Source organism: Sitophilus oryzae, unplaced genomic scaffold (assembly GCF_002938485.1).
Source record: "Sitophilus oryzae breed Bouriz unplaced genomic scaffold, Soryzae_2.0 scaffold_1693_pilon_pilon, whole genome shotgun sequence".
Taxonomy (NCBI): Eukaryota; Metazoa; Arthropoda; class Insecta; order Coleoptera; family Curculionidae; genus Sitophilus; species Sitophilus oryzae.
Window position 1 is genome coordinate 496,762 of NW_022146383.1, and position 17,741 is coordinate 514,502.

General features: G+C 34.9%; 2 protein-coding genes across 3 annotated transcripts; both read left to right on the forward strand.

Moving 5' to 3' along the window:
• The first annotated feature begins 1,716 nt into the window (after positions 1-1,716).
• Positions 1,717-17,678, forward strand: LOC115881084 (sperm flagellar protein 2-like). Of its 2 annotated transcripts, none has more exons than XM_030898446.1 (8): positions 1,717-1,992; positions 10,161-11,144; positions 11,937-12,882; positions 13,233-13,417; positions 14,540-14,790; positions 14,852-15,120; positions 15,708-15,929; positions 16,055-17,678. In XM_030898446.1, exons 2-8 carry the CDS (start codon positions 10,191-10,193, stop codon positions 17,647-17,649), a joined length of 4,422 nt encoding a protein of 1,473 aa, XP_030754306.1. In that variant the 5' UTR covers positions 1,717-1,992; positions 10,161-10,190; the 3' UTR covers positions 17,650-17,678. The 2 variants fall into 2 exon arrangements, with proteins under 2 accessions (XP_030754306.1, XP_030754305.1); XM_030898445.1 differs by lacking the exon at positions 1,717-1,992 and adding an exon at positions 8,300-9,300.
• LOC115881085 (U3 small nucleolar RNA-associated protein 14 homolog C) lies at positions 4,222-6,795 on the forward strand. The gene is made up of 2 exons (XM_030898447.1): positions 4,222-5,273; positions 5,336-6,795. Exons 1-2 carry the CDS (start codon positions 4,395-4,397, stop codon positions 6,737-6,739), a joined length of 2,283 nt encoding a protein of 760 aa, XP_030754307.1. The 5' UTR covers positions 4,222-4,394; the 3' UTR covers positions 6,740-6,795.
• Positions 17,679-17,741: the final 63 nt, after the last annotated feature.

The window sequence follows — 17,741 nt, forward strand, 5'->3', positions numbered from 1 at the left end:
GTTGCCATTGTGCAATTCATATTGTAATACTTCCTTATAAAGCCTACCTTCAAATTTGCTACACCATTTAAACCATAGACAAACTAACAAAAGGATTTTGTTAGTTTGTCTATGATTTAAACATATTAAAATAGATCAGAGCTCTTTTTTCAAACGTTTAGGTATTTAAATTGCCATGTTAGTAGGAGTTAAATCTTAGAGCTGAATTATAATCACTTTGTGACGTTTGATTGTAATTAAATTTCCTCGATTGGACTTATACTTGGTATAATAAGTATCTTCGGTGACATTGTAATATGATGGTACTATGATGCATACAAAGTGGTACGTTCTATAGTACCATATTATGATACCACTTCCTGACGTTCGATTGGGCTCATATTTGATTATACCTGCGTATTTTTTATGACATTGCAATATTATGGTACCATGAAGCATATCAAGGGGTACCATAATGTAGTTCCATATTACGATACCATTTCCTGGCGTTCGATTGGACTTAAACTTTGTATGATACGTATGTTCGGTGACACTCTAATATGATGGTACTTTGATGCATATAAAGTGGTACCTTCTATAGTACCATATTATGATTGATTATACTTGCGTATTTTTGATGACATTGCAATATTATGGTACCATGAAGCATATCAAGAGGTACCATAATGTAGTACCATATTACGATACCATTTCCTGGGGTTCGATTGGGTTTAAACTTGGTATACTACGTATCTTCGATGACATTGTAATATGATGGTACTATGATGCATATAAAGTGGTACCTACCTATAGTATCATATGACGATACAATTTCCTGGCGTTCGATTTTGCTTAAATTTGGTATACTATGGATCTTCGGTGACATTGCAATATTATGAAGCATATCGAGTGGTACCATAATATAGTACAATATTATGATATCATTCCCTGGAGTTCGATTGGGCCAAAATTTGGTATACTTGCGTTTCGTTTTAAAGATTTGTTTAATTAATAATTTTAATTTATTTTACGAATTTTAATTTATTGTACGATGTCGTGACAGCAACTTTTATGCCGAACTAATATATTATTAATTGTACCTGTGTCACTTTTTAAAATCTACCTAGGTCTATATAAATAACGTGGCAACAGAAGACATTTGTTCTTATAGTATTTTTTTAGTCAATTAACATTTTTTATAGTGCATTTTAATAAATTATTTCCATTATTATTAAACGTATATTTCATTACTAACGTTTCAGCATTAATAAATATCACTATCAATCGCCCTGTATATTATTAATTTTAAAGGTAATTAAAGTTATTTTCTTAGTTAACATAATAAAGTAGTGTATTACATATATTAAAAATATATTTTGTGAGCATATGTTTTCTAATAATATACTTAAACTTAGAACTATTTTAAAAGCCAAACGAATAATTAATACAAGGGTATTTGACAAGAAACGAAGAATAGAAAGAAATTATTATACACCAGAAAAAGAATGGGATGCCAATTAAAGTCTTTTTGAATCTGGCAACTGTGCATCTTTAGCCGATCTTCAAGGCTGTCGACGTGCCGTCGATCTAAAACCGAAAATTGAAAATTTCCAAATATTTCCAATCATATTCTGATTATGATATTGTCGCGCCATCTAGTATTTTATTTGTGCAATTTTAGCTCTTTTTTCTGTTGCGTAGCTAGATATTCTGTGCTAGAAGCCACAATTGGTGGTGGAAGAAGAAATATTTTATTATACTAATCAATGACTAAAGAATATAAGGACATGTAACGCCCCTGTACGGGCTGTAGTAGAATTTGTGACGTTAGACGCCATTCGTTTGATGCCAAACAGTGAGTCATCATCCAGTCACCAGCGACAATTTTAGCGATTTTTAATAGTTTGTTGTGTGTAGTGAACTTTGTATAAACTTTGTTACAATGGTGAATTGTGTAGCTTTCAAGTGTAAAAGCCACAGCGACAAGAAAGAGCCAGGAGTTACGTTTCATACGTAAATAAACAGTCCACTCCAACTTTTTAGCGTTTTCTTATTGAATTCGATAATTATTCTTCAATTTCAATTAACATCTGTATGTACTTGATATGTGCTATACGTCGATACTAGTTTTGTATCTTTTGTTAACATTTTAGTACGTTTTTTTCGTAATTAGTTAGGATGATACACCATAGGCGTAGTCAAAACAATTATCAAAAAATATAAATATTGCTTCAAACAGCTAGGTTAAGGAAAATATGTGCCACGGCACTGTTTGATGCCAGCGTCACAATTTGCTGTCGGGTGTTATTTGTCCTTGGATTCTTTAGTCATTGATACTAATACTGTGACATGGTACAAAGAATACAAGGTATGATATTGCGCAGGTTGGTCGCTACGTCACAGGTGATAACAGGCGCTATTGGTCAGCACGCTCCGCGCGCCAGTTCAAATCGTCAAGATATTGTTATAAACCTGTTTTTTTTTATATACCGTCATTGAATTATCGCTAAGCAAGTTACTGTGGAGCAGTGCGTAAGGAGTCGGGCTAGGAAGAGAGACCGGAGTTCGAATCTCGGCCGGGATATAACTTTTTATTTATTTTTTTAAATACTGTTGTATTCTACATATAGTTTATTTTTATAGTATAAAAAAAAGAACTATTTATTCTGTTATTTTTTAATCTCCGGTATTAATATAAATTGATTGTTGGTACAATACCTCATTTAATATAAAATAATATTCTACTTTTTGAAATGTATCGGGCCCTAATTGTACCTAAAAGTAATATATTTTTAGTGATATACCATATTGTAAACTATTTAATATTTCAGTCACTTAAAAAGTTAATTTGCATTGAATAATTGCCTACCATTAAAGTAAATTTGAGCTATATAATCCTTGATGGGCATCTTCCTCTAAATTTTGGGTTTCGTTCAACCGATTTATTCTCAAAACCTGAAACATCTACATATAAAAAGAAGCACAGGTCACTAATTATAATAAACCTCACCCTTGGAATTACTTCCACTAATTATAATAAACTTCACCCTTGGAATTACTTCTATCACAATTACAATACATTCATCTGCATTGGCATTTTCTACTGTTCAATGGGAAACAATAAACTTTCCAACATTTTTTAAATGATGTAACAATTCCTCTTGTGGTTACTTTTCCATAGATATCCTCATCTCGTCCTCATGTGAATTCAGAGGCAATGAACATGAAAATTATTTACCATAAACATCGCAAACTAAAAACCTAATAAACAATTTTATACCGAATATAGAAATAAATTTAGTATTCTTACCTATTATCGTCCAAATCCATGTTAATAGATAATTATTATTTTTAAATGTATTTTTGGAACTGATGGTTTTAGTAATTATTAAATTAAACGAACTAAAAAGTCTTAAAAATAAACAATTCTTAACCATAACCCCAAAAAATACAGATCTCCTGTCAACTTTCTTTATTTTTTATTTATTCATTATTTTCCTAGTGACGTCACAGGTGGTATGCGCGAACAGAACGAAATTGGAGCCGCTATCGATCATACCTTGTATTCTTTGTACCATGATACTGTGACTAATACTATAACCTAAGTTATTTAGAGCGATTTCTTTATGGTTTTCTCTTTCTCACTGGGCATGGGGTTTTCTTTTAAGACATGTTAAGAACCAGATTTTAAGCAAATATTTAGTTTAAAGGCTATAATATTGTGAATAACGAAAAATAAGTTATTAAAAATTTTGATTTAATTAAGATGAGCGATGAAAGTGACTATCATTACGACGAGGAGATTGACGCTGATAATCATGAAAAGATTGTGGAAAATATCATTAGTCTTAATAAAATTAAACGTTTAAAAAAGCCAGCTCGAACACACAACTAACATCCCGTATATCTGAATTCGATTTGGTTAAATCAAGTAAATCTAGGAGATGTAGAAGTAGACAAATTAAGTAAGGCCTTAGGCAATAAAAGAAAACTTTCACAGATACGCCAGAAGTTACCCTCTACATAAACTAATAAACTACATTAACTATATGTAATGTAGTTTATGTAGTTTTTAAAAGTAGCATTTAGTTTTCCGAACCCTGGTCGCAGACCTAAAGACCGAACCTAGTGATTGTGGAATTTTGTGGAATTTGGGTATGTTCGCCGTGGAATATAATTTTGGACCATTGGCAACGCTGCGATCATACCTTGTATTCTTTGTACCATGATACTGTGACTAATACTATAACCTAAGTTATTTAGAGCGATTTCTTTATGGTTTTCTCTTTCTCACTGGGCATGGGGTTTTCTTTTAAGACATGTTAAGAACCAGATTTTAAGCAAATATTTAGTTTAAAGGCTATAATATTGTGAATAACGAAAAATAAGTTATTAAAAATTTTGATTTAATTAAGATGAGCGATGAAAGTGACTATCATTACGACGAGGAGATTGACGCTGATAATCATGAAAAGATTGTGGAAAATATCATTAGTCTTAATAAAATTAAACGTTTAAAAAAGCCAGCTCGAACAGAACCAACATCCCGTATATCTGAATTCGATTTGGTTAAATCAAGTAAATCAGGAGATGTAGAAGTAGACAAATTAAGTAAGGCCTTAGGCAATAAAAGAAAACTTTCACAGATACGCCAGAAGTTAGAATCGACAAAGAAAAAGTCTTATACTTTGCCGAAACCATTAGAAAAGCCCCAGTCCGAACGAATAAAACGTGCTGTTGCCTATGAAAGAAACAGACTACTATTAGATAGATGGGAACCATTTGTTACTTCCAACAGAGCACAAGCCCACTTAAAATTTCCTCTGGGAGAGGTAGAAACATTAAGTATGCAGGCTAAAGAAGCAGTAAAAATGACAGAGAGGTGGACAGTCAAATCAGAATTAGAAAAGGAGTTAAACACACTCGATGCAGTTGAGACAGAGGAATACATTATTGAAGATGAGAATGAGAGTGAATTTCCATTAACATTAGAAGAATTAAAGGAAAAAAGAAAAGAAGCTGCTAAACTAAGAGCTCATCAGAGCTTTAAAGAAGCTAAAGCACGCAGACAGAATAAAATTAAGAGCAAAAAGTATCATAGAATTCTAAGAAAAGAGAAAATCAAGCAAAAATTGAAAGAATTTGAAGAGCTGCAGAAAACAGACCCTGAATTGGCATTGAAAAAGTTGGAAGAAATTGAAAAGGCAAGAGCTTTGGAAAGGTTTAATTTAAGACATAAAGGTACTGGACAGTGGGCTAAAAACAAACAAGTTAGAGCCAAATATGACAAGGAGGTTAGCAAATAATGATAATAAATATATCACATCATATTATAAACAGATAATTATTTTTTTAGAGCCGACAAGTATTAGCAGAGCAACTGAAGATCAGTCGTGACTTGACACAAGAAGCCAAGAGAGTAGAACTGGATTCTGATGATGAAGTTACCGAGAGTAATACTTCTACAGCAAATTTAAATGCGGTTAATATTAATAATCCATGGCTAAGTAAGGCGCAGTCCAGTAAGGAGATGGTTGATTTTGTTAGTGGCTACAGAAAGTTTTGGATGGAAAAGAATGCAAATGATTTAGCCATATCCAGTGAAGCACAAGCTGAAGAACAAAGCCAAACTCTGATTGAACCAATAAAAGTTGATGAAAACAAGGATGTAGAATTAGAAAGAAATAATCAGGGGAAAAGGACAATAAACAAAACGAAAATTAATCCAAAAAAAGTTGTAAAAGTAAATCAATTTTCTGAAGAAAATAAATCTGTTCAAGTCGAAAAAGACACTAAGGTTACCAAAAGAAAAACAACAGGACAAGAACAACAAAAGAAAAAGTTAATGAAAAGTGTAACAAATCTGAGTAATTCTTCAGGAGAATGGAACATTGATGAATTGTTTGAAAAAGCCGAACATACAATTTTGAAGAAAATTAAATCTAAAACTGTACAAAATCCGAATAAAACAAAACAGACTAGCAAGAAGTTAGGCAATAAAAAAAGTGTAGAAGAGAAAGATACACCTAAAAAAAATGTAACTCTTGACATGCCCACTCAAAAGAAACGAATTGTTATTGATGAGGAATTACAGGAAACCTTGATTAATCAATCTGAAACAGGAACAAATTCCAATATGGAATCTCTTAAGAATATTCTTGCTAGTAAAACGACTCCACAAAAAGATCATTCGGTTAATATAGATCCCAGTAATTTTATGACAGTGAAAACACCCACCCAATTAGGATCTACAGTTCCAGATTTAGTTGAAGATGATCTTCCAGACGAGGAGAGTTACAGAAATTTGGTGATGGAAGCTTTTGAAGACGATGACGTGGTGACCGATTTTCAGAAAGAAAAACAAGAGGAAATCGACAAAGAAAAGCCCCAAGACATAGATCTAAACTTGCCTGGATGGGGCTCTTGGGCAGGCACAGGTATCGATCCGAAGAAGGCGCGAAAACGCAAACGGTTTATTGTTAAAATGCCGAAGACGTTGCCCCGAAGAGACGACAACAAGGGCTCGTTGATAATAAATGAAAAGGCCGCTTCTAAGGTGAAGCAGCACCAAGTTACCGAGCTGCCCTTTCCCTTCAAGTCGGTGAAGGATTACGAGGCGAGTATTAGGGCTCCGATAGGCAACACCTTCGTTCCACACACGGCCTTCAGGCGGTTCATACGACCCGCGGTTGAGACCAAGATGGGTACCATCATTGAACCCGTGTCCGACAGCATTTTGATGAGTAAAAAGAGGGGCTAGCTGTTATTATTTATTTGTAATTGTTATAATATACAGAATAAAATAATTTATATTAATTTTGGAGGTTTTATTTAGTTTTATATATAGTATGATCGAAAAAACGGCGTCCAGTTGGCTGGACATATTTACATATAAAATGACAGCGATCATTTCAAACCCATCGCTGACGCCGTTTTTTTTTTCGTACGGTATGGTTGATTAATGGTACGCTAATGCTGATTAATTCATATTGCTGCTATTAAATTTTAAAATATAAGAAATTATTTTTCTGATCATAAATGACTCATATTTATATTCTCCATTTTATGATATGGCTGGATTGAATTGTACTTTGAATTTCATGTTTCTTTTTCTTAAAAATAGTGAAAGCAAAGGTGAAAGTTTGGCAATTGCTAAATAAAGATATTTGAATTGGTTAAATAATAACAAAGTTTCATATCAGTAAAGTTATTCTATAACAAAAAAAGTACTCAAATGGTTTTAAATATAATATAGTCTAATACGGTTTCTATCTTCAATATCGAAAAAATAGCATTAATGGATCAAAGCACAGAATATCTAGCTACGCAAGCTATATATTCTGTGATCAAAGCCATAGACTTAAGCCGGTCCTACACGATGCTTCCAAAGGTGGACGCATCATTTGGCATAGGCTTCGATAATATTGCAATTCACAAGTGTGTCTCCTACACGATGTGGCAACTGTTCATGTGTCCCGCGTTGGAAGGTGTTTGACACAACGTGTAGGACTGGCTTCACTTTACCAAGGTACATCTAGAGTTTATATTGACAAAATGGCGAAGGTGCCGTGGTATGGAAAATGTAACAAAAAATAATGCAGATTTAAAAAAATATTAGTAAGCTTAATTCTTACATTACATTTACAACATATATTCTGTATATTTTGTGTTTTACTTGTTCTAAACAAGGCTATTATTACTTTAATTACTAGCAGTGGCGTAGCTAGCATTGAAACGGCCCTGTTATCACGAATTTCGCAGGGGGCCCCTGTGACAGAACCATGAGGGAGGGGGGATAAAATAAATAACTTACTGTCTGATCAGAATAGCTTATTATTTATTAATAACTTTTACTTACAGTAAAAAAATAAACATTCTTTCCAACAATAAACATAAATATCAAAACAAGGAACGTATGGTCTTTGGTAAAATTATACCTACAGAAATAACATAAATATTCGTTCCAACAACCAACAACAAACAAACATTAAAATAAAAACAAGAAAATATTATGAAACTAAAATCAAGAAAGGTAACAATAATTATTAGGTATATAACATTTTTATTTTTTATTTTTGGCCACCGTTTGATGTATACGGGGGCAGGCGAATGCGTGATGGCCGCGTGCTCTGGCTGTAGTTGATACAGGGTTTCATTAAAGTATGAGCAAAGTTTGCATAATTACGAAAAATTTTGATGCTAACATCACATTTTGATTTTTTTTACTGCTCGGTGGGCCCCTCAGGTTAGTGGGCCCTGTATCAATGATACAGCTGATACAGAGGTTGCTACGCCACTGATTACTAGGCCAGAAGGAAAAAAATATATTATAGATATATCTACTTTTTTAGTTTTAACTTTTAGTATTTTCTGCAGGCACATTATAAACTTGATAATTTGTCACAGAATTCGACATTGAAGATGTTGTACACGTTGTACACTAATGACAGTATCAATCATTTATTTGTCAGTTAATTTAATCAAATATTACGTATCATGAGCGAACTGGTCGCGAGATGGATCCAAGAGCGACTAGGCCTGATTATAGACATGGAGCCGGAGAGCTTCGCACTAAAAATGGCCAACGGTCGCTATTTGGCCGAAATTCTGTTCAGCTACAGCTATATAGTACCCGAACAGCTCGAACTGATTTCGAAAAACTGCAACTACATTATGGACTCGTACAAAAACTTTACATATATTGGACAGTGGCTTAAAACATTGAACATCGTGCTCGAAGACGACGACATATACGAAATTGTGCACGGATTAGGTACTACCTCATTGCACCTATTCTATCAAGTCTATTTGGAATTCCAGGACAAGAGCAAGCTGGATATTGTAATGGCAAACGAAATTCGAGCTCAGCTGAGTATAGTACACACCAGGTTCGATGTTACGAAGATGCCCGGCAAGAAACCTGATGAAGAAACTGCCGCCCTCGATACAAAGCTTATTCCTTTAGGAGACAGGCGAGCATACCGTTGGTACAAAAGTCGAATGGACAGTATACATAGCCGTTGCAAGGAAATGAGGAACGAGTACATCCACAACATGAAGAATTTTCGAAAGTCCGATGCGGTCTTCGACATAAACGGAGACATGTCCGAATTTGTAATGCCGACAAACTTAACTCCATCGCCATCCAAGCAGGGTAGTAGTGAGAAAATGGACGATGACGATTTTTCCGTCGATGAGAGGACCTACGAGGACTTGGTCAAGTCCCAAAAAGATGCCGAACAAATCATGCCAATTAAGCCTGATGTGAAAAAGGCTAAAAAAATCGTCAAAAATATTCGAGAGCGAAAAAGAAATAAAGCGGTAAATTAATCGAAATTCTTTATACAGGGTGTTTCAAAAAACATGTGCCATCTCTCGTGGGGAGATTCCTCACGTAAAAATAAGATTTTATTTTTTATATAAATATTGATTCCGGTTTGTTTCGTAGCTACAGAGGATTAAAAACTTATTATTTTCGATTTATTATAATTTTTTTCCAAGTGCTTTTATTGATTAAAATGAAATTTTGAGGGTAAAAGTTATGTGCTATAGTGTTACATATTATAATGCTAAAAAAGTATCGACAGATTCACCAAAGACGTGCATATGGGTTAAGATTGGAATATTTTTCTAAAAAGAACTGTGGAGATAATATGAAGTGTCCAGGGGAAGAACTTGATAAGCGCCAATTTCTTAATTTTAGGATTTTACAATATTATAGTAAGTCTAAATGGTCCCTACAAAATGTATAAACTCTGCAGGGCAATAAGTAATTAAATCCTATGATAATATGACTAGTAAAAATCTAGAATACACTGAAGAACCTGATAACCACCAGCCGTCCAGTGTTCTCCTGTAAAATTAGTAAAATGGCGTTTATCGTGATTTTTCCCTTGGACCCTTCATATTTTACCTTTTCAAAATTTACTTAAATGGGATTTCCTATGTCCCGCGTTCCGATGTACCACACGGTATATACATATATTCTTCTTTTTCCAGTGTCGTGTTAATTATTATTATAATGTCGTTTCTGTCTACTAGTCCGTTGTACATTACTTTAGTTTTTGCTAAATTTATTTTTAGACCTACTTTATTGCTAGGTATATGCAGAGGAGAAATGTGCCTTTAGCCTTTACTTTTAACAGTTATTTTATCGTTTAATATATTTTTTTTGTTTTAAGATTAGTGCTCTCTTCCGAAACGAACTCCACATGGAGATCCTGGGCCAATTCGAGATGAAAATCAACGAAGGCAAGGCTAAGAGCGAAGACAAAGTTATGACCGACATTCTCCTCCACCAATCCAACTACGAAAAACTGGTCATGTCCAAGATGGGTCAGGTGAAGATCCAGAAGGAGTTTATGCTCGAGAACAAGTTCATCCAAGGCGAGAATTTGCACAAGCTCAAGGACCGCGAGTTCGTCAACGCAATGATGATGAAAAACAAGGACCTAAAAGAGAACAAAACGATCTATTACTTGGAGAAGGACAGATATTTGGAGTTGCACCGTAGGATTTGGAACGAGCGGTTGAGACTCAGGCACGAAAGAGAAAAGAGAATATGTTCGGAAGCGTTCAGAGATATCTCTGATATAGCGGTTAAAATAGCGGAGCACAAGAAGAAATTCGGGAGAGATTTAGATTTACGCGAAATGGGCGAATTAAGAAAGGTTTTCGTCTCTTGCCAGCCCGTGTTCGATGTGACCGAACCCGGTACTCAAATCATCGCATCAAGGGAATCCTTCGAAGACGTGGAGGAAATAGTCACCAAAGAAATAGATAAACAGGATGCGATAGACGCCGAAGAGTTCAACGATTACGTCGATTACCTGTGGCCGTGGGAACTAAAAAATGTCACGATAACTGAAGAAAACTTAGATAAAATAAGCAGAGGACTTAACGTGCTCGGTCATATCATACATCAAGTCCTTTTAGCCAAGCATCCTTTACCTCCATTACCGGAAAGGCCACAATTTCCCGATGTCGACATTCGCGTGTGTATAAACGGTTTGAATGATATGAACTCTTTGCCGGTGTTGAGAAACTTGTTGGCTCATAAGAAGATCGAAGTGGTGGAAATGACTCAGGCGACGACGTACTGCATAGAAGCGTTTCATGAAGAGAATAGGCGGGAATATGATGTCGATGTCGTACCAACGAAGGAGGTAATTGTAACACCTTGATTAATCAAGGTGTTAAACTATTAAAACTAATATTTAGTGTTAAAAGTTTTTAGACACCTTAATGAATCCTAAGCAAAAATATATATAGAAGTAGTACTTTTTGAATATACTCTCACCGGCACGAAAAACGGGACCTTAAAATTTTGATGTATTTCAAAATTTTATATATTATTGTGTTCTAGTTGACCGATTTTGATGATCTTTTAAGCAATTTGTAGCTTAATTATTTGGCTGTTGGGCATCAGTTACTAGCAGAAATGGTATTAAGGCCAGAAGTTTCCGCTATAGTTGCTTTAGTCGAAGATGATATATAGAGATCGAAATTACATCGAAATTTCTTGCTGTCTTAACATATTCCACAGGTAGTTTCAAACTTTCACCAAAATCTCAACATTTTGTTTTCCCTCGTATAATTGACAGATGGAAACTTTTATTTTTATTTATTTTTTTAATTTAGAAAGAGATACTAAAAAGTCAAATAATTTGGCTACATACTACTTAAAAAATTATCAAAATCTGACACTAGAACAAAATATATTAAATATTATAATATTAAACTTTAAAATGCATCAACATTTTAAGGTTTCCGTTTTTTGTGCTGGTGAGTGTCATACATACCTATACAAGGTTTATATAAAAGTAGTACTTTTCGAATGACATATTCTTACTTTTGTCTAAATTAAATTTTAATTTTTGAAAATTTTACTATGAATATGAATTAACTTAACTTTATGTAATTTTTTAATGTTTCAATTTTGTTGTTTGTGATTAAAGAAACGGAAAGATGTCGCACCGAAAGTAAAGGAAAAGGGCAAAAAATCAAAATCCAAAGGTAAATCTTTAAAATCGAACGATATCGACCTTCAAGATGACGTAGAACCTGTAAAAACCTACGAAAATAAAAACATACAAACACCGATTGTGTTTCCATGCGAGGAAATAATTTTGTCCACACAAGCCGCCCTGGGCAAAACTGCCGAAGAACTACTCAATGCCGGACAACCTTTGACAGATTTCCTCTTAACCGCCATGTTGGTTGAGTACTTGAAGTCTCTACAGCCCGAGATGAAGGGATGGGTGCTTATTAACTATCCCACAAACTTCGAACAAGCTGCCATATTAGAAGAAGCTTTTACCGGAGAAAGGATACTGAACATGGAGGAGTATGTAGAAACAAAAAGTATTTCGGAATTGGTAGACACGAAATCGGAGATGGACAAAGACATTAGCAGCCTGTTATCTGAAGGTTCTTGCAGGAGACATTCAACTCTTATGCCCGAACCGTACAAGCCCGTCCCTGTGATCGTATACGACACAATCCTTACCGCTTATATCAAACTAAAACCACTAACGGATGGTGTTAGTGGAGGCGAGTCAAATTTGCCTCCGGTTTTTGAGGAATCCGGCGCGAATCCAAATCCTTTGGATAAATACTATTCCGATACGGGAGTGAATTATTCGATGTACTACAAGGACTTTGATTTTGCCACTATAAAGTATTTGGGCAAGTTGATCATCGGGGACTATAGTTTGCCGTTGAAGTCGTCCATGGAATTGTTTGGTGACGCTCAGACCAGGGATGTGCAGGGTGAGGCGACGAGAAGTGTGAAGTCGGCAAAAAAAGGAGAAAAATTGAAGAGACCCAAGGTAAGGAGTCCTATCGATAAGGAGTCGATTATGAGTGACAATACGGAAATGGAATCCAAAAGAACTAAATCAGGTAATTGCGAATAAAGAACTTTGTTAATATCAAAATTCATATTCTTCAAAGTTCAAATTCAAAGTGTTCCATGCATTATTTTTTATCAGTTTGAATTATTAATATTAAATTATGAATTATTAATCTGAACTTTTAATTTAACTGACCATCTAATTGTGGGCTAAAAAACACTGAATCCAAAACCATTTCTTATAATCTAAACGTGTAATGTTCTATGAAAGTCACAATTTAATAAGAAAGTCTCTATTTTTTTAGTTAAATATATCAGTTATGCATGTAACTGACAACAATTACTTAAATTTAAAACGGTTATTATTTTTAACACATCTCATGATTATTTTGCTCTATAGAAAAGAAAGACAAGAAATCCAAAATAAAAGCACTAATTGTTCATGAAGATAAGAGTGTCCAAGTACCAGAAGTAGATGAAGAAATTGAAGACATTTTGGAAGGTGAACCATCCCAAGTTCGGGTTCCATTAGTGGGCGAACCAGATTGGCAGTACGTTATTGTTCCAGTTCCAGAGGATTATATGGTAATAAACACTTAAATTAATATTATCTTAAATACACACTAAACAGGCCTGTGTATAATACTAATAATTTTAATGACGATGTATTCAGAGAATTACATAAATTCACAACTTTTAATATTAATATTTTAGTATAAGTTTATACTTTTTTTATAATTATTTATATGTATTATTAAATAATGTCTTATGAATTTAAAAAGTTTTGCTTGGACACTGTGTATCTTTAGTATACAGGGTGTTGTTGAAATGGTGTAAAAAATCGGGGGGGGGGTGATAGTACTCCTTAAAATAGTAAAAAAAGTTCCTATAAGTATAGGGCGGAAAATGCATATATATATAATGCATAAGGAGCTAGGGGTACTGAAAGGGTGAATTTAAAATACGGTTGTTTTGAAATTGTAGGCTTAAAAAAATTTTGAAAAAAAATCCTCTGCCATAAATTTTGACCCTAAATCAAATGGTGATACTGAAAAATTATTTGGAAAAGCGGAAAGGGTAGATTTTGCAAGGTTAGGGGATTGTTCATTATCATGAAATTTTGATATTCCAATTAATTATTTAATAACTACTTGGTTACTTTTGAACCGCCATAACTTTCATAAATTTATGTTGATTAACCAGTTAGCAACCTATCAGAGCAAACTCTTTGCCTGCAATTTTCTCGAAAACAATCACTCTGGGCGATGTGCAACAAGAGTTTCTTTTTTGTAGGAAAGGGTATGTAGTTTTCAAAAATGAACCCACGTTGCAAAAAAAAATAGCCTCAAAAAAGTTATTCACGAACAACCCTTTACCCTTGCAAAAACTACCCTTTCCGCCTTTCCTATATAATATATAATAAATAATTTTTCAGTGTCACCATTTAATTTAGGGTCAAAATTGAAAATGGCAGAGGATTTTTTTTCAAAATTTTATCTCGTTTCAAAATTTTATCTCGTTCCAAAGCCTACAATTTCAAAAAAACCGTTTTTTAAATTCACCCTTTCATTGCCCCTAACTCACTTTATATGCATTTTCCGCCCTATACTTATAGGAACCTTTTTTACTATTTTTAGGAGTACTATCACCCCCCGATTTTTTTTACACCATTTCAATGACACCCTGTATATTATTTACAAATTTAAGATTCCCTTGGCAAGTATTTGGGAATCGGCCGAAGAAATCTACACGAACGACTTGAAGCAGCTCTTGTTTATGAAACGGACCAAGATGAATTTGTTGGCTCCATTCACTAACCGCGTGAAGGAAACCATGCAAAAATTCATCGACAGACCCGATTGTAAAGGCCAGTATTTGGCCAAGTTCCAACAGGCCTTCAATGCTTTCGACATGGATTTTCGCAAGGATGACGAATTCAAAGCCGAGATGCATTGCAGGTACACTTTTTTGGAATGGAAAGTTATCGAAACAAGCACAAAGTTATTTATTTTTTTCAAGGATTGCTGATTTTAAGGAGAAACTGACTGAACTGTGTGACGAAAAAATGCTGATTTCCGAGAGCGGTCGTTGCGGAATTATCAACGCCAACTGGGCTCCGAAAGAAATCGCCGCTCTTCTCAACGATTTCATCAACATGCTCCAGATCGAAATCGATAGATATGTCCAAAGCGTGTGGCTCGCGGACAACTATTTCTCCGGAGTTTTTACCAACACTCCGAACGCCACTGACATTGCGGAAGATAATTTGCCCAAAATACACTCAATAGGCGAGTTGAACGTGTCGAAATATTAATACACTCACCGGCACGAAAAACGGACATTTTTAAAGTGTTATTTATAATATTGTTTTCTAGTGGATCGATTTAGATGATTTTTAAGCAGTTTGTAGCTAAATTATTTGACTTTTTAGTATCTCTTTTTAAATCTGGAATTATTGCTAAGAAACAACCGTTTGCCAGATTTTCAAATTTATAATGAATTGCACTTAAGAAACGGACATGTAATTGAACGGACTGTAAGAAGGTTAAACGAAAAAATGTTAATGTCTTTTTTAAAAGCGAATATCCCCAATAAAAATAAAGCTATTGAGATGAAAAACATAAACTATTGGGGAAGAATGTACCTGGCTATATTCTACAGGGTGTTTCAAACTTTTACCAAAATACCTTTTTAATTTTGATTTCTCTCGTATAATTGATAGATGGGAACTTTTATTTTTAATTTTAATTTAAACTTTAAAATACATCAAAATTGTAAGGCGCCCGTTTTTCGTGCCAGCGAGTGCATATTACCTTAAAAATATGCATGATACCGATCTAGACAAAGTTGCCACTTATTGTGAAACAATTTTCAGATCCTCGAGTAGTAAACGACTTGTTCCAGATAAGAGACAGCGAAATAGACTTGTCCTACTTCGATACAGTTCTCAGAGATTTGATCCGCAAAGCTCACGAATTCGTTAAGAAAAACACGGCAGCCTCCCAAGCCACTCAAGAGAAAATCAGGTCGAGCAGCGTGGACGGTGCCAATAAGAGCAAAAGCAAAGGGGGGTCCACCAAATCCAAAGCCTCCCACGGTTAGAATAATAGCTCATTAATTATTACATTGATTTTTTTTTCGTTTTGTTTAAATGAAAAATTATTTAAATACTAGCACTAATTTCTGAGACACCCTGTATTTCGGTTTTTCTTTTTATTGTAGAAGAGAAAAATGCCCAGGATTTGCAACAGGACGTGGTTAAAGAACGTACACCCGAACTACTCACCGAATGGCAATGTGCCGTAGAGGGTGAAACTCTCAGAGTACTCTTAAGACTCGACCTAATCAAACACGTGGCTCTGGAAACTATCGGCGAGTTTGTCCGATACGTTTGTGAAACTTTTCATTCCGTTTTCGACGAGATCAATGCAAGATACCGAAAAGAAGTCGAAAGTATTGAATCTGCCTGCAGACTATTCCAAACTGCTGTAGAAAAGGAAAGATCCCTCCAAAAAGAACTGACTTTCGAAGGTTCTGCTTTTCACATCAATTCAGAAGTGAACTTATTCGAAAACCCACCAATTGTACCCGACTTGCCGAAAGAGGTCGTAGAAAAAGGTGCCTTTACAGTATCCCAACTTTCAAACTTGGTTAAAATCTTAACGGACTTGTGTCCTTCGGGCTACATACCTAAAACAAGTTTTCTCTATATTCTCCAAGATATTATCGTGGACGAATCCGCAGCACCGCCTCTTTGGAGACGCCTGGATTCGAAAAACTTAAGACACCTTATCGATTTCTTGTTCGACGACTTGGAGTACCTTTACTGGAGGGATTTTATCGTGTATAATTTAAGGGTTGCTTTTCCCGACGAAAAAGAACTGTTATTGATCAGAAAACGGTTGAAAGAGTGCGATCCAGATAATATAGAAGCTATCCATGACTACCAGTTTTTCGGAACTAAGCTATGGTTCGAGCTGGTAGTAAATGTGAAGGATCAAACGAAGATAAAAGATGTGAAAGAGTTGTTATTTAAAATGTACAGCGTCGACAAGGATTGGGTTAATTATACTGCACTATTATTAGATTTTTGTAAAGACGAAAGTCCGTTGATTGGTTTTGCGAAAGCTTTAGAACTGTCACTGGGAAAAAAGGTGTGTTGGGACAAAGATACCGGAAATGCTTTTACAGAGCAGTTCATGAAGAACATGGACGAGCACGAGCAACACGTTCGGCTCAAACAAGAAGAAAAAGAGGAATACTTTAAAGCGGTGCGTCAAGAATTAAATAAATTGGTTGACCGAGTGATTAATTCAAGCGATGGCGTAGTAATAACTGAGATTAATGAAGAATCAGCAGAACCTCGTACGAAGCGACCAAATAGACCGAAGAGTGAGGTCTCCGAAGTCAACAAAACGCCATTGTCCAGCACCAAAGATGAAGTTAGGTTTTATGATACGGATACTGATCAACCGAACGATAACCAAACTTCGCCAGACTTGCATAATCAAGTCGATACGGAGGCTTCTGATTTTACACAAATAGCTTTCTTTCTACCTTTGGACGTGTTAATTACTGTGATAACGACGGCTCTTCCTTGGCACTGTAAGGTTCAGTACTACGAGGAGCTGAGTTTGTGGGAACAGGCGGCTAAGTTGCACGCGCACAGCGCCGATCCAAATTTTAATGGGTCCGTGTTGACACACAACTTTCTCAATAGCAACGAGTTTTTGAAACTGTTAGGACAGACCTCTAAATTCACTATTAAGGATCCGGTGAGGAAAATTAAGGAAATATTTGACGAATGTATAGAATAGTATTTTTGGTAAATAAATGAAATGAAAAAAAATTGTTCCATTTGTTCTTATATGATTAAGGGACGTATTAAGTGAGGAAACAAAAATAATAC

Excerpts from the sequence above, each read along its gene's own strand:
- LOC115881084 (XM_030898445.1), top strand. The coding sequence starts at position 8,476 with ATGAGCGAACTGGTCGCGAGATGGATCCAAGAGCGACTAGGCCTGATT. Across the intron at positions 13,418-14,539 it reads CAGTTCCAGAGGATTATATG|ATTCCCTTGGCAAGTATTTG; the intron begins GTAATAAACACT and ends TACAAATTTAAG. Across the intron at positions 14,791-14,851 it reads AAAGCCGAGATGCATTGCAG|GATTGCTGATTTTAAGGAGA; the intron begins GTACACTTTTTT and ends ATTTTTTTCAAG.
- LOC115881085 (XM_030898447.1), top strand. The coding sequence starts at position 4,395 with ATGAGCGATGAAAGTGACTATCATTACGACGAGGAGATTGACGCTGAT. Across the intron at positions 5,274-5,335 it reads GAGCCAAATATGACAAGGAG|AGCCGACAAGTATTAGCAGA; the intron begins GTTAGCAAATAA and ends TTATTTTTTTAG.